Source organism: Orycteropus afer, unplaced genomic scaffold, assembly GCF_000298275.1.
Source record: "Orycteropus afer afer isolate SDZICR_OR568_19922 unplaced genomic scaffold, OryAfe1.0 scaffold00177, whole genome shotgun sequence".
In the NCBI taxonomy this organism is placed as follows: Eukaryota; Metazoa; Chordata; class Mammalia; order Tubulidentata; family Orycteropodidae; genus Orycteropus; species Orycteropus afer.
In genome coordinates this window covers 6,569,670-6,584,988 of record NW_006921764.1, presented here as the reverse complement: position 1 = coordinate 6,584,988, position 15,319 = coordinate 6,569,670, and the positions used below count along the sequence as shown (strand labels likewise).

The 15,319-nt window shown below is 40.6% G+C and overlaps 1 protein-coding gene across 1 annotated transcript in view; it reads right to left on the bottom strand.

Annotated features, from left to right (window-relative positions):
• The window catches only part of UTP20 (UTP20 small subunit processome component), a 134,722-nt gene that overhangs the window by 51,074 nt on the left and 68,329 nt on the right, over positions 1–15,319 (bottom strand). Inside the window, exons 26-29 of the mRNA XM_042781824.1 lie at positions 14,084–14,250; positions 8,205–8,413; positions 1,205–1,348; positions 244–323 (exon numbers count right to left, since the gene is read on the bottom strand). Of these exons, the coding sequence (XP_042637758.1) occupies positions 244–323; positions 1,205–1,348; positions 8,205–8,413; positions 14,084–14,250 (600 nt within the window). The remainder of the gene's footprint in view (positions 1–243; positions 324–1,204; positions 1,349–8,204; positions 8,414–14,083; positions 14,251–15,319) is intronic.

Sequence of the window (15,319 nt, the reverse complement as noted above, 5' to 3'; positions counted from 1 at the left end):
CACTCAGCTACTAACCTAAAGGTCAGTAGTTCAAACCCACCCAGTGGCTCCATGGAAGAAAGACCTGGTGATTTGCTCCTGTAAAGATTACAGCCTAGAAACCCTATGGAGGAGCAGTTCCACACCGTCATATGGGGTTGCTGTGAGCTGAAAACTACTTGACAGTACCCAAAACAACAGATTAAACTAGATTAATTTAAAACACTGTCCTTTTTAAAGGGGGAGGGGAAAAAAGTGTTATACCTTGCATTTCTGCTCCATACACTAATTAGCTTCAGCAGTGGAGTAGGAGAATACTGACTCTCAGATCCAAGCCTGCTGATCTAGGAGACAAAATAAAAACAAAAACACATACAGGATTATAGCAGGAAAAAATGCTAAAGGCAAAGGACAAATAATCAAAGGACGGAGATTAACATGTGAAAGACACAGAAGAAAAACTAAAGAATTCGAGATAACGCTCACACAGGAAAAATGGCAAAGATGGCATGTGGACGTGCTATACACTGGAAAGGAATTAACAGAAGAACTGGATGGTTTAGACGTCAAATGGTCAGAAATGACTGAGAGCTTAAACAGCCAGAGATAATCTTTCCTAAAATCAAGTCTCTCCTACAGTCTCCTGGCTTTAACTGTACTAGTTATCAATACAGTAGTTACAAGCAGAGAGACCCAACAAGAGACCCAACCAAGGTATCTGGTTGTCAAGAATCAGAGGCATGTTATGTGAAGTACAACAAAAGTTGCCTCATTTGCTTGAAACAAAATCATCCCAATTAGCCTCAAGTGTAAATGCCAAGGTACTGCAGTAACTAGTAGTAGAGGCAAAGAAAGGAGTCCTGGTGGCACAACAGTTAAGCACTCGGCTGCTAGCCAAAAGGTAGGCAGTTTGAACCCATCCAGTAGTCGCACAGGAAAAAGACCAGGGGATCTGTTCCCATGAAAATGACAGCCTAGAGAACCCTACAGGCAGTTCCACACTGTCACCTGAGGTCACCATGAGTTGAAATTGACTCCACGGCACCCAACAACATCAACAGAAGTAAAGGCAGATGTTCCACAACTTCTGGAAACAGAGAGAGGCTTGATATAAAGGAAAAGACCAGGACAAATGTTTGTGTTGGGGCGGCAGACTTAGTTGGCGGAGAAGCAATAGCAAAGGAAGGAGAAGGTGCCTGAGCAGAACGGAGAATTCAGGGTTTACCTGGGGCCAAACTGCACCATGAAACACGGCATCAATTTCTTCTGTTCTGAACTGATATGACTCCCAATCCAAAAAGATATCAGTCACCATTTTGATTCCAAGACGTCTTAAATTTTTCAGTGGGTTAATAAATTTCAGTTGAATCTATAAAACAAAAATCTTATATTTAAAAACAACAACAACAATCATTTTTATCCCTACTCCTCCAGGAGGCACTCTTGCTCAGCTGCCTAAGAATCAGACTGGAAATTCTGTTATTAAATCCCTTGATGTTGGCTGAGTCTCTAGGGAACTCTGATTGAGCAAGTCAGAGTTCCCCTTAAGCAAGAAGGGAGAGAGGAGACTTGGGGGGAAAACCAAATGGTGAGACATGCTCTATTATGAATGTCCTATCACAAGAGCGTTCTTAGGAAAAGGACTCACAGATGCAGCAGCCGTTTTGTATTCCATGTTGTTTTACTTTTATACTCACATAATTGTCTCAGACAAAATTTGATTTCTTTCCACAAAAAGAACATTCTAACCAATACAACTTTTTGTCATCATAATGCCTTAGATTGGTAGTGGTGGTGGGACACACACAAACTTCATTTCAAATGAAACTCATTTTTATTTCTGTCTTTATACTTATATACTTTTTTTTTAACCTTTTTTTTTTGTTAATGAGGAGTTTTAAACTACTCTTGTTAAAATTAGTCCAGGAGACTAAACAATTTATGGCCTTTCCATACAGAAGAATAGTTTGTGCAGTTAAAGAATAAACCAAAATCCAAACCACTTCCATTGAGTCAATTCTAACTAAGAGATAAAGAATAAAACCAAACCAAATCCACTGCCACTGGGTCGATTCCAAGTCATAGGGACCCTATAGGACAGAGTAGGACCGTCCCACAGGGTTTCTAAGGCTATAAATCTTTATAGAAGCAGACTGCCACATCCTTCTCTCCAAAAGCAGCTGGTGGTTTTGAACTGCTAACCTTTTGGTTGAATGCTTTAACCGCTGTGTCACCACAGCTCCTTAAAGAACAGAGGCACTTAATCAAGGCATGGGAAGACCTGAATGTATACACTGGCAGTCCTTGGGTTACCAACGTCTGCTTATGTACAACCTGTGGCTACAAACTAATGCCTGTAAATGTTACTGTGCTAAAAATCTGAGGGACAAAGCAGGAGCTACTTTATTATAATAGCATTATTACGATTACTGTATTATTATGTTAAAGATGTTTTTAGAGTGTCTGGAAGTGTTTCTTTAATGTTTTTTATGCATAGAAAGATACACCATATGTGATATACTAAGACAATCATTTGACTGAAGTTAGATATGAATGGTACCTAACTGTTTTAACTTAAGTACAAATGTGACTTAAACAGACTTAGGAACTCTAATGCGGGGACTGCCCGCAGTTCAATTTTGGAAAAGCAAAAAAGAAGTGTGTGTGTGTCTGTGTGTGTGTCTGCTCATGCACAGAAAAGATGTCTGAAATAGCAGCACACTTTTTTTGCTCTTAAAAATAAGAGTTACTGCCACTGCACTGGCCTCTCCTTCCATAGGAGTTATGAAATCACAAATAAACTGTCAATATATTCAGGCTCAGAGTAGAATAATTTATTGAGCCCCCACCAGTGGGTTCAATGCCATGGTCCTGACCTCAACTTAAAATCTAACTGAAGGAAAATTTATTAAATTATGTGACAGACTGAAAGTGCTAAAGCTAGTTGATATTGAGGGGTTACTGTAAACTTGAGAGGACAAAGCTTCAGGGAAGAGGCAGAATTGCCACACAATCTTAACGGATGAAGTTGTTGGACAGGCAGAGGGGAGAATAAAGGCCAAGAGAGATTTCTCATAAGCACAGAATGTTGTGAAGACCAACAAAAGGAGGTAAGATTCACCCTTAGTTTTCCCCCTTGATTAATATACTTAGCTACTTATTTTCACATGATCCTACAGATGACCTTTCATGGATTTTTTAAAGTTTTACATATGACCTTTATTAAATAAATTAAAATCTAAAAACCACCTTGAAATTTATGAAGACAACACAAACACACTAATACAGAGAAAAACAAGTCTCACGGCCAAGAGGCCATGAAGAAAACTAGTATGATTTCAGCGGAAGTCACCTGCCATGAACATCTGACATGCTGACACAAAGCGGCACTAGCATCTGAAACAGAACATTTTTAATTCAAACAAACAGGAACAAGGATGCCACCAATTCTCTGTGGCCATCTGACGTATTACGCTATCTTACATCCTCATCACATTTGTACCATCCCCATTTTAGCTAATTAACTAATTATACAAGATGCAGGGATGGAAGAAATGGCAGGCGAGCATTAGGAGGTGACACAGTTGCAAGCATTCTGTTCTGTTTCGATTCCACTGGCAACATTTCATTATCAGCTTTGTCACCATTGGTGAAAGATAAAGAGCATTAATCCTATGTAGAAACATGGTGTCAAGAGCCCTGCAAGCAAATGAACTAGTGTCACCACACATGACATCAAATAAGATCGCTCCCCAGTCTGTCCCCACTCCTACCAACCCATTCTCAGTTCCGGGAGGATCTACACATTTTATTCATTTTTGTATTCACAGTGCCAGCTTCCCAGTTTATAAATTGTTGAATAAACTGGAGAAAACCTCTGAAAATGGGCAACTGCAGAAGATTTAAATTCTTAGGAGGAGTTACTTCTTGGAAATGTACCAAATGTACCTGTTGCTCAAAACCCCAAAAAACCAAATCACTGCCATCGAGTCAATTCCATCTCAGAGAGAGTCCCTACAGGACAGACTATAGGGTTTCCAAAGTTGTCATTTTTACAGAAGCAGATACCCCCACTTTTCTCCCATGGAGCAGTAACTGATGGGTTCAAATTGCCAACCTTTTGATTAGCAGTTGAGCACTTTAACAACTGTGTAACCAGCACTCCTTCCTCTTGCTAAATGTACCAAAAAAAAAAAACCCCAATAACAAAAACCAGCAATAACCTTCATCATACATATCTCAGTGTCAGTCAATGCCCTGAAAGATATGAGAAAGAAAATGTAAATGTATAACTTCACTGAAACAAATAAACGTAGAACTTTAACTCACTTAAGAAATACTAATATGCAATAATTCATGACAGCACCTCAAGGAATTCCTTGAACTCAAGAATTTAACAATAATAAAAAAAGCTTCTATCTGTCAACAAGCTTAACACCGCACTAACTAATGAACTGTGAAATTACATAAATGATTCTTTTGAGTTACTGATCATTGACCTGGGAGTAAGGTTGCATTACTGAGTAACTTCCAGGTTAACCAACAATTCAGAGGGCAGATGTAAGCTCAAATATCACCTCCTTGGAGAGGACTCTGACCACCTAGTAAAAGCTGCATCTATTGGTCTCTATCCTGGCCACCACCACGTTATCTCATTTTATTTTGACTATTTCATATCTTCTGTGTCTCCCCTTAATATGCTCATGCTTTCTTCTACTTTCTTAGAACAGAGAGTTTATTTATAATGTTGTTGTTGTTATGTGCTGTCGAGTTGGACCCAACTCATAGTGACCCCTCCTTGGGTTTCCGAGGCAGTATCACTACAGAAGTAGATTGCCCAACCTTTCTTCTGAGGAGTGGCTGGTGGGTTTGAACTGCCAGACTTCTGGTTAGCAGTCAAGTGCCTTAGACGTTAAGCTACCAGAGCTCCTTTATTTATAATATCTTTTTAAATGTCCTTGTTCAATTCAATCATCTGTGCTATTTCTGGGTCTGCTTCTATTAGTTGATTTTCCTCCTTATTATGGGTCAAATTTTTCTCCTTTGCATGCTTGGTAATATTTGAGTGGAAGTCAGATACTGTTAACTTCATGTTGTCTATTTAAACCATTTAAAAGTTTTTAAACTTTGTTCTGGGACATAGTTAATTTACTTGGAAAAATTTGATCTTTTTCAGCTTTGTTAGGTAGCGCCAGAGCAGCATTTATTCTAGGGCAAATCTGGCTCCACTACTGAGGTAACAGAGTCTCTGAGTGGTACAAATGGATACTGTGCTCAGCTAATAACCCAAAGGTTGGAAGTTTGAGTCCACCCAAGAGTGCCTCAGAAGAAAGGCCTGGAACTCCATCTCCAAAAAACCAGCCCCTGAAAACCCCGTGGAGCACACAGTCCTACCCTGACACCAGTGGGCCCAACAAGCGTGAGAATCAACTCAATGGCAACTGCTTCTTCCTTTTTCTGGTTTACCATGCAACACCCTTTGGTGTACTGCCCCTGATGCCCCACACATTACCAGGTTTCTACGCTGGCTGTTGCAAACGTGAACTATTCCCAGCCTTGTGTTAGTCTCAGGACTCTTGTGCCTGCTTCCTTATGGCAGTTTTTCTGTTTTCAGTCAAGATGGAGTAACAAAGATCAGATTTATCCCTAAGCAACTACAAAACGAATCATTTTCAGACTGTAGATGGGGCTTGTGGCATAGTGCAATACTTGGCATGGCTCTCCCAGCCATGGTCTTTGTGACTCCCACCAGGTTACTGGGTGGAAATATGCAAATGTGTGGTACTTTGTGGCCCATCAAGGGGACTGGATAGCTACTGTTGTTGATATATGCCGTCGAGTTGGACCCGACTCACAGCGACCCCTCCTTGGGTTTCCGAGGCAGTATCACTACGGAAGTAGATTGCCCAACCTTCCTTCCGAGGAGTGGCTGGTGGGCTTGAACCACCAGCCTTCTGGTTAACAGTCAAGTGCCTTACGCACTAGGCTACCAGAGCTCCTAGCCAAGAAAATAAGGTACATGGTGCTCTTGTGGAGGGGGGACCATGGAAATAAGGTGTATAGAACATTTATGTGGGGATTGGTTAGTTTTGTCATTCTGCTAGACTTAAAATGAGCCCTCCTACAGGCAGACGGGGGGAATCTCACTGCCATCAAGAGAGAAGAGCCAGAGGTGGAGTGGAGCACATTCCTGGACCCGAGATCCCTCTGCTGAACCTCTCTGGCAAGGAGACAGCAGAGATAACAGGCAGAGATGACCAGCTGAGGCAGCAGCAGCAAAACCAAGAAGAAGCACAAGACAGAGCGGGGGGCTTGTTGGCACACTGAGTGAGAAAGGTGAGTGCCTTTGGGCAGAAGCCTTGCTGGTGGAGTGGGGTGAACCTAGGTGCACCAGGGCAGAGGCCAGCCGGAGAGGGGAAGAGGCAGAGAGGTGTGCCTGAGGGCATGGCTGAGGGAAGACTATGCTGCTTGAAGAATTGGATCTTGAGCGCTTTCCTGAACATGAATGGTAACCAGCTACTTCCCTAATAAACCCTGTAATTGTGAGTATTGTCTGTGAGTTCTGCGTGGCCATTGCAATAAGTTACCAAACTCAGCAGAGAAGTAGTGAGTGCCACAGGAGGGATAGGTGGTGTCAGAGTTGGTAAAAAGGCTGGAGGGTGGTGGCATGTCCGGCGTGGGCTGCTGGTGATTCCCTCTCTCCTGTGTGAGGCTGGAGTGGATGAGAGGAGGATGCCGACCTCATGTCCTTTTTCAGAGCTCTAGAGGACAGTGATCCCCAAAAGAGGGGAAACAAATGAGGTGAGCCACACATTTCCCCAACCTACTGCCTAGAGAGTTCAGTGCAGGAAGGAAGAGCTTAGGAGAGCCCATCAACCTCTCTAAGATGAGGAGATGGACATGGGAGTCTGAAGTCAAGAGTTACAGAAATGTGTTAAGAGCTCTGCAGAGGTGTCCCCTCAATTTAATTTCCTCTCAAAACCTACTGTCATCTTCCACTCACTTGTGTATTCATTTCTTATTTTTCTCCCCATGATACTGTGTCCTTAAATGTCTCGTTCTCCACCTAGATCGACGTCTGGCACATAGCATGTGCTCAATAATCGTTGTTGAATAAATAAACAGACAAGAATTTTTGTTCGGTTTGGTTACTGCTGAATCCTCCGAGTCTAGTATAGTGCCTGACACATAATGGGAACTCAATTCATATTTGTTGAAGGAAAGAATGAAGAAAAGAATACAGTGCCTACCAAAATGGAGGGTGTGTTCTAAATCTCTGGATCTTGGTGATCAGAGAGCATTATTTCATTACCAAAGCAGATTTATATCTATGCAAATGCCAAAAACAGGGGCATGAAGGTTTGGCTGGCAATTTTCACGTAGAATGACCACATTTGAGAGGCAGTTCACTGACCAGCTCCATAAATCAAATGAAATGAATTTTTCCAAATTGAAAATGTGCTTATTTGTCATTAATTGAGACTCACAGGCAACAATCAAGAGCCCAAGTCTTTACTTCAAGCTCCACTTTCTCTAAGAAGCCTTCAGTCCATAAAGATGTTAAATTCCCCTAAACTTCCAAGAGTATACTTATGTCCACACACGTTGTTTCAACAGAAAATAAAAATACTGTTTTGAGACAATTCAAGAATTATTTCCTGAGTACCACTTTATGAAGCCTCTTCACTGTTGGCCAGCTCCCCTGTCTTGCCTAATCTTGCTGCTTATCTTTATTCAACACTTTGTGTTCACGGTAGGCAAGCCATTTACCCTTTAAAGAGCTTCAGGTAAATCTGTCTCAAAATAACAAGGGCAATGGTACTAGTGATCTACTCATTCTCATTCTCTAACTGTTCCAGATAAAAGAGTTGAAAGATGTCCTATATCCCTAGGCTCTTGGAATTAAAATCTAAGAAACGTTAGCTTGACTTGGGCTTCCAAGAAGCATAAAACAACACAGATTTAACCAACACTCTCTACTACTCCATCTCCTTTCCCAGTGTACACTTGATCCAATCTGTACTTTCTACTTGCAACACATAAACACCAATAACAATGCAGATCTTCATATTATGGAAGATTATTTTAAAGAGAGATTTGCAAAGGGTTACATTAGAAGAATTTAATCTGGAAGGGTGTTAGTAAGTCAGGCCCCAACTTAATTCCTAAATGAAAGACAGACTTATACTAGCCTAAGAAGAAAGCATCTATAGTGAAACTCTCACCTTTTCTCGTTGGTCAAGGATATGTGATACGGTTGCTGTCATACAGAGCAAGATCTGCAAAATCTTGGGTAAGTATGCACTGATCAGATGACTGATGTTCTTCAATACTATTTCAAGGCTATTTAAGATACCATGCTGACGACCCAAAGGAAGAACTTGAGATAAATCCAAATCTTGCACTGCTTGAATGACTGCAGAATGGCATTCTCCTAGTGAAACAAAGAATACACATATCATGAAACAAGCAATATCAGCATGTTACTACTTATAATTATAGTTAATTTTCAATTTCCCTCCAGTATTTTCTATTGTCATAATGCTTTATCTTTCATAATGCACTTTCCTCATGTGTTTTCTCCTTTGGACACTTACCAAATATTCAAGGAGATAGTAAGGCAGGCTTTGCTATACCTACTTTATAAATGAAGAAACTGGGGAATAAAGAAAGGTGAGAAACTTGTGAGGGAAGAAGTCTCTAAACCAATTCTCATCCCATTTATACCATCACTCAAAACGTGAGTCACTAAATCTTTTATTCCCTCATGCAACTTTCCACCCATAATTTTTACTCTCAGCTTTCACCAAGCTATGCTGAGGTCAGAGGTTTCACAGAAAAAGCCTTGCTACATTATAAGCTCCTTAAAGGCTGAGAATCAAATGTTTTATTTCTCTTGTTGTTCCCCCGGTGAACAAAGAAAACAATAATCCCTTGTAAACAGCCACAATGATTTCAGAATTTACTTAAAACACGAGTTATTTCTGCTTGAGCTTTAATTCAAACCATCTGGGAACAAATCATGCACTTACTGATTTGAGATTCAAAGACCTAAATGGTCATCCACAAGTCTATCATTTACATCGACCCTCCTACAATGGGGGCTATTATAACCAACAAAAACTTCTGTATTCATTAGCACCACCTTCCTTCACAGGATGATATTACACCAAATAAAATCTATTTAACAGCTGGAACTATTGTCATAGAAGACACACAAGACAAAATGCAACCCAATACCCTGTAAATGAGTACCTAAGTTTGGCTAAAGCAAAGCAATGGTAAGACTGGAGCAGATGTTTTGTAGTCAGAAATATCTGGGCTTAAGACCAATCCAATTGTTTTCCTGCTGAGTTGTGTGCCATCAAGCCAATTCTGACTCTGAGTGAACTTATATGACAGAGTAGAACTGCCTCATAGAGTTCCCTAGACTAAAGTCTCTTCAGGAGCAGATGGTCAGGTTCCTTCTCCTGTGGAGTGGCTGGTGGGTTAGAACTACCAATCTTTCTTTTGGTAGCTGAGCTAAACCCACTGCACCACCAGGGATCCTTTCTTGCCAACTGGGTAAGTTACTTACCCCTCTAAGCCTCAGTTTGCTCTTCTGTTAAATGGGGGTAATTAAATAAGGAAATCTCGTGGTTAGTTGAGGATCAACTGAGTTGTGTATAAAAGGGTCTGTTACAATGTCTAGCATAAAGGGAGCACTCAGTAGATGTTGTCAGGTGCCATCAAGGCAATTCCAACTCACAGTGACCCTATAATGAAACAATGTCCGCTCCTGCACCATCCTCACAAGGCTTGCTATGTTTGAGCCCATTGTTGCAGCCACTGTCAATTCATCTGAGTGACTTTCTCTTTTCCACTGACCCTCTACTTTACCAAGCATCATGTCCTTCTGCAGGGACTGGTCCCTCTCGATAACATGTTGAAAGTAAGAGACGAAGTCTGGCCAGTCTTGCTTCTAAGGAGCATTCTGGCTGTACTTCTTCCAAGACATATTTGTTCATTCTTCTGGCAGTTTGTGGTATATCCAATATTCTCCACCAACACCATGATTCAAAGGCATCAGTTCTTCTTCGGTTTTCCTTATTCACTGTCCAGCTTTCACATGCATATGAGGTGACTGAAAATATCATGGCTTGGGTCAAAGTCCTCCAAGTGACATTTTTTGTTTTTAACACTTTAAAGAGGTTTTTTTTTTTTTTTTTTTGCAGCAGATACCCAATGTAATATGTCCTTAAATTTCTTGACTGCTACTTCCATGGGTGCTGACTGTGGAACCAAGTAAAATGAAATACCTGACAACTTGAATTTTTTCTCCATTTACCTTGATGTTGCTTATTGACCCAGTTGTGAGAATTTTTATTTTCTTTATATTGAGGTGTAAACCACACAGAAGGCTGTAGTCTTTGATCTTTATCAAAAAGCATTTCATGTCCTCTTCGCTTTTAGTAAGCAAGGTTGAGTTGTCTGCATATTGCAGGTTGTTAATCAGACTTCCTCTCATCATGATGCTGCGTTGTTCTTCTCATAGTCCAGCCTCTCAAATTATTTCCTCAGAATAAACTGAGTAAGCATGCTGAAAGGATGCAGCCCTGATGCACACCTTTCCTGACTCTAACTATGAAGCATCCCCTTGTTCTGTTTGAACAACTGCTTCTCAGTCTATGTGCAGGCTCCATGTGAGCACAAATTTAAGTATTCTGGAATTCCCATTCTTCACAATGTTATCCATAATTTGTTATGGTCCACAACTGAATACCTTTGCATAGTGAATAAAAAACAAGCAAAGATTTTCTGGTTTCTCTGCTTTCAGCCAAGATCCATCTGACATCAGCAATGATCTTCTTCATTTCACATCCTCTTCTGAAACCAGCTTGAATTTCTGACAGTTCCCTGTCTATGTACTGCTTCAATTATGTACTTCCGAATTATCTCCAGCAAATTTTACTTGTATGTGATGTTAAAGATATTGTTTGATTACTACATTCTGTTGGATCACCTTTCTTTGGAATGGACACAGATATGGATCTCTTCCAGTTAGCTGGCCAGGTAGCTGTCTTCCACATTTCTTGGTATAGACAAATGAGTGCTTCCAGTATTGCATCCATTTATCGACACATCTCAGTTGGTATTCCATCAATTCCTAAAGCCTTGTTTTTCACCAATGCCTTCAGTGCAGCTTGGATTTCTTTTTATCCTATTGGTTAGTGATCATGTGCTACCCCCCAAAATGGTTGAATGCTGACCAACTCTTTTTGGTCCAGTGACTCTGTGCATTCCTTCCATCTTTTGATGCATCCCATGTCGCTCATTACTTTGCCCGTAGAATCCTTCAATACGGCAATTCAAGGCTTGAATTTTTTCTTCATTCGTCCAGCTTGAGAAATGCCTAGCCTCTTCTTCCCTTTCAGTTTTTGTACATTTCATTATACTACTTTGTCTTCTCAAGCTACCTTTTGAATTTATTTGTTCAGCTCTTTTACATCTTCATTTCTTCCATTCCCTTTAGCTACTCTATGTTCAAGAGCAAGTTTCAGAGTTTCTTCTGACATCCATTTATTATTATTATTTTTTATTTTTATTGTGATTTGGGTGAAAGTTTACGGGGCAATTTCATTTTCCATACAGCAGTCCACACACATTTTGTCTCATGGCATTGAGTACAATTACTCACAGTGTAACAGCTCTCTTCCCACTTCCTCCCTGTAGATACTCTTCCCTGTGTCCATGCACTGCTGCCCCCCGAGTGGTCTCCCTATGCATACACTGCCCTTCTGTTCTCCCATTATTGATCTCTCTGAGTAGTGTTTCTACTTGATTCTTCTGACATCCATTTTGGTCCTTTCTTTCTTTCCTGTGTTTTTAATGACCTGTTTTCTTCATGTATAATGTCCTTGACGTCAGTTATCTCAGACAGAACTGGTCTGATCTTTGGTCATTAGTGTTCTATGTGTCAAATCTACTCTTGAGATGGTCTCTACATTCAGGTGGGATATACTCAAGGCCATAATTTGGCTTTTATGGACTTGTTTTAATTTTCTTCAGCTCCAACTTCAACCTGCAGATCACTGATTGATGGTCTATCAGTCAGCCTCTGGCCTTGTTCTACCCAATGCTATTGAACTTCTCCATCATCTCCTTCCACAGATGTAGATGATTTGATTTCTGTGTATTCCATTCAGCAAGGTCTAGATGTATACTCATGTTGAAAATAGGTATTTCCAATGAGTAAGTCATTGGTTTTATAGAAATCTATTATGCAATCTCTGGCATCATTTCTATCACCAAGGCCCTATTTTCCAACTGCAGATCCTTCTTTGTTTCCACGTTTTACATTCTAATCACCAAGAATTATCAATGCCTGCTGACTGCATGCTTGATCAATTTCAGACTGCAGAAGTTGGCATTAGTGGTTGGTGGGTAAATCTGAATAAGTTATATTAACTGGTCTTTCTTGTAGCTATATGGATATGATCCTATCACTGACAGTGTTGTACTTCAGGAGGGATCTTGAAATACCCTTTTTGACAACGAATGTGATACTGTTCCTCTTCAATGTGTCATTCCTGGCACAGTAGACTATATGAATGTTTGAATCAAAGTGACCAATACCAGTCTATTTCAGTTCACTAAAGCCTAAAATATCTATCTTCAAGTGTTCCATTTCATTTCTCACAACTCCCAATTTTCCTAGATTCATACTTTACACATTCCATGTTCCAACTATTAATGGATGTTTGTAGCTGTTTCTTCTCATTTTGAGTTGTGCCACATCAGCAAAGGAAGGTCCTGAAAGTTTTACTCCATCCATGTCATTCAGGTCAATTGTATTCTGAGGAGGTGGCTCTTTCCAGTTGTATTTTGAGTGACTTCCAACCTGAGGGGGTCATCATCCAGCACTATCATCAGACGATGCTCTGCTGCTGTTCAGAAGGTTTTCACTGGCCAGCTTTGCCAGAAGTAGATCGCCAGGTCATTCTTTCTAGTCTGTCACAGTCTGTAAGTTCTGCTTAAACCTGTACACTACGGGTGACCCTGCTGGCATTTGAAATACTGGTGGCATAACTTCCAATATCACAGCAACATGTAAGCCACCATGGTATGACAAACTGACAGATGAATGGTGGCAATAAATGTTGTTGTTGTGTTGTTATGTGCTGTTGAGTGGGACCTGACTCATATGACCCCTCCTTGAGTTTCCGAGGCAGTATCGCTACGGAAGCAGATTGCCCAACCTTCCTTCCGAGGAGTGGCTGGTGGGTTTGAACCGTCCGCCTTCTGGTTAGCAGTCAAGTGCCTTAGGTGCTACAGTACCAGAGATCCTGCAATAAATATTAGCCATTATTATTAATAATTACTAACACTACATAACATAGAAGGAGCTCTGGTGGCATAGTGTCTAAGGCATTTGACTGCTAACCAGAAGTTAGCAGTTCAAACCCACCAGCCACTACATGGAAGGAAGACTGGGCAATTTACTTCCATAATGATTTACCTCCTCGGAAACCCAAAAGGGTTTGCTATGAGTCAGAATCGACTCAATAACAGTGAATTAGATTTCAGTTCAGTTCACATGACATAGAGCATTATAGCTTACCATACACACTATCACATCCACATTACCAAGACTATGAGGTTATTTAGAACTGAGTGTTTACTTACTTTTCAATTTTCAACTTAGCAGAGCATCTGGGGCATTCAACAAGTCATTATTCAATAAATGAATGACTCAGTGAATGAATAAATGCTAAAACAGTAACGATTAATTTTGCAGCATGCTTGAAATTTATTAGAAGAAATCCATGCTTGTACATGGATAGGTATTCTTTTGTCAAATGGTCCAAATACATGGCAAAATGTACCCATTTTCTAATCAAGGGATTACTAACACATGGAAGCTGACATCCTCAGATCATTTGTGAGCTTCACCCAATTCCATCTAATATTCACATGAACTACATTTCAGTCAAAAGACCACCATGAGGGCTGCGAGAAGAAACTGTTGGACTGATGTCCAGGAGCAGTAGGGCAGTTAGCCTGAGACATCAGAAGCTGACCACAAACAATACACACTCAAGAGTAGGTAGGAGGTGATAGTTACCATTTTTGAAGTGCTTCACAGGTTCAAACAACAGGTCTAAGAATATCTGGATCTCTTCAGGCTGGGTTCCAGCAAGGAACCGCAGGACAATGGACATGCGGGTGCCTGAAGCAGATTTTCCCTGAGTTTTAGTCCCAGTTTTGTTCTTCATCCGCCCATACAAAATCCTGAAAGGTCAGAGTAACATCAGTTGTTTTCACGTTAATTCTGAAACAATACAAGTTCCTTCCTTTTTCTACAAGATTAGCAACTGAAGAGATGTAAATGGATTTATGATAAAAATGAAGAATAAAAGTAGAAATCAAATATCTAACTTGGGATGTTAGAAAAGTATCAATAAAATAAGGGTAAGGGAAACAGGAGGAAGAAAAAAAAACCCAGCAAAAAGAAAGGCCAGAGATCAATACATTGGAAAACAAAACAGCAGTGGAATCAATAAAGCTAGAAGGTGGTTCTTTGAAGAAAAGAAATAAATAAAGCAAACAAGTCAAAGGTAAGTCAAATCAGACTTCTGGTAAGACAGCAGAATAGGCAGACAAGTGACACAGACCTTCTTCAACAAAGAAAAGAGAAACCAATTGACAGAGATACAGAAGATAATCCTGGAGCCCTGAGTTTTGAAAGAAGTATACAAAAGTGATTAGGCACCAACTAGTGGAAAAATCTGACTGAAAACAGTGAGTACGTAGACAGTTGGGAGCTATGGACTGTCAGCTACTCTGAGGGGACCAACAGCCTGAATATTTCCAAGGGGTGCTGGAACCTGAGAATTGACCTAAAGATCAGCCCTGGTCACCAAGGGCTGCAGGGACAACTGCACTTGTGGCTTATAACTAGGAAGGGAAATAGCATGTAGGGAGACAGCCTGAGCTGTAGACTTTTGGCTACCTGGGGGGGTGCAGCCATTTTGAATGTTTACAAGCAGTGGCCATTTTGGATATTTAAAGTGACCAAGGGCGTAGTCATTTGGAATATCTACAAGCGGTGACCATTTTGGATTTTAAAGTGGCAGCATTCTCACTGGATTCCAGGGACCTAAGAATGGGCTCCATTTGCCAAGGATGGCAGGGGCACACAGGAGGCTGACCACAGGAAAGGAGACAGGTGGCGAGTGTATAACTGCTGCCAACTAGCAAATAGAGGAGCACAGTACCGTACTTACTACATAGATAACATCCAAATAAGAAAAAGAAAAATTAAAATTGTGGGCAAGTTCCTCCAATATACAATCACCAA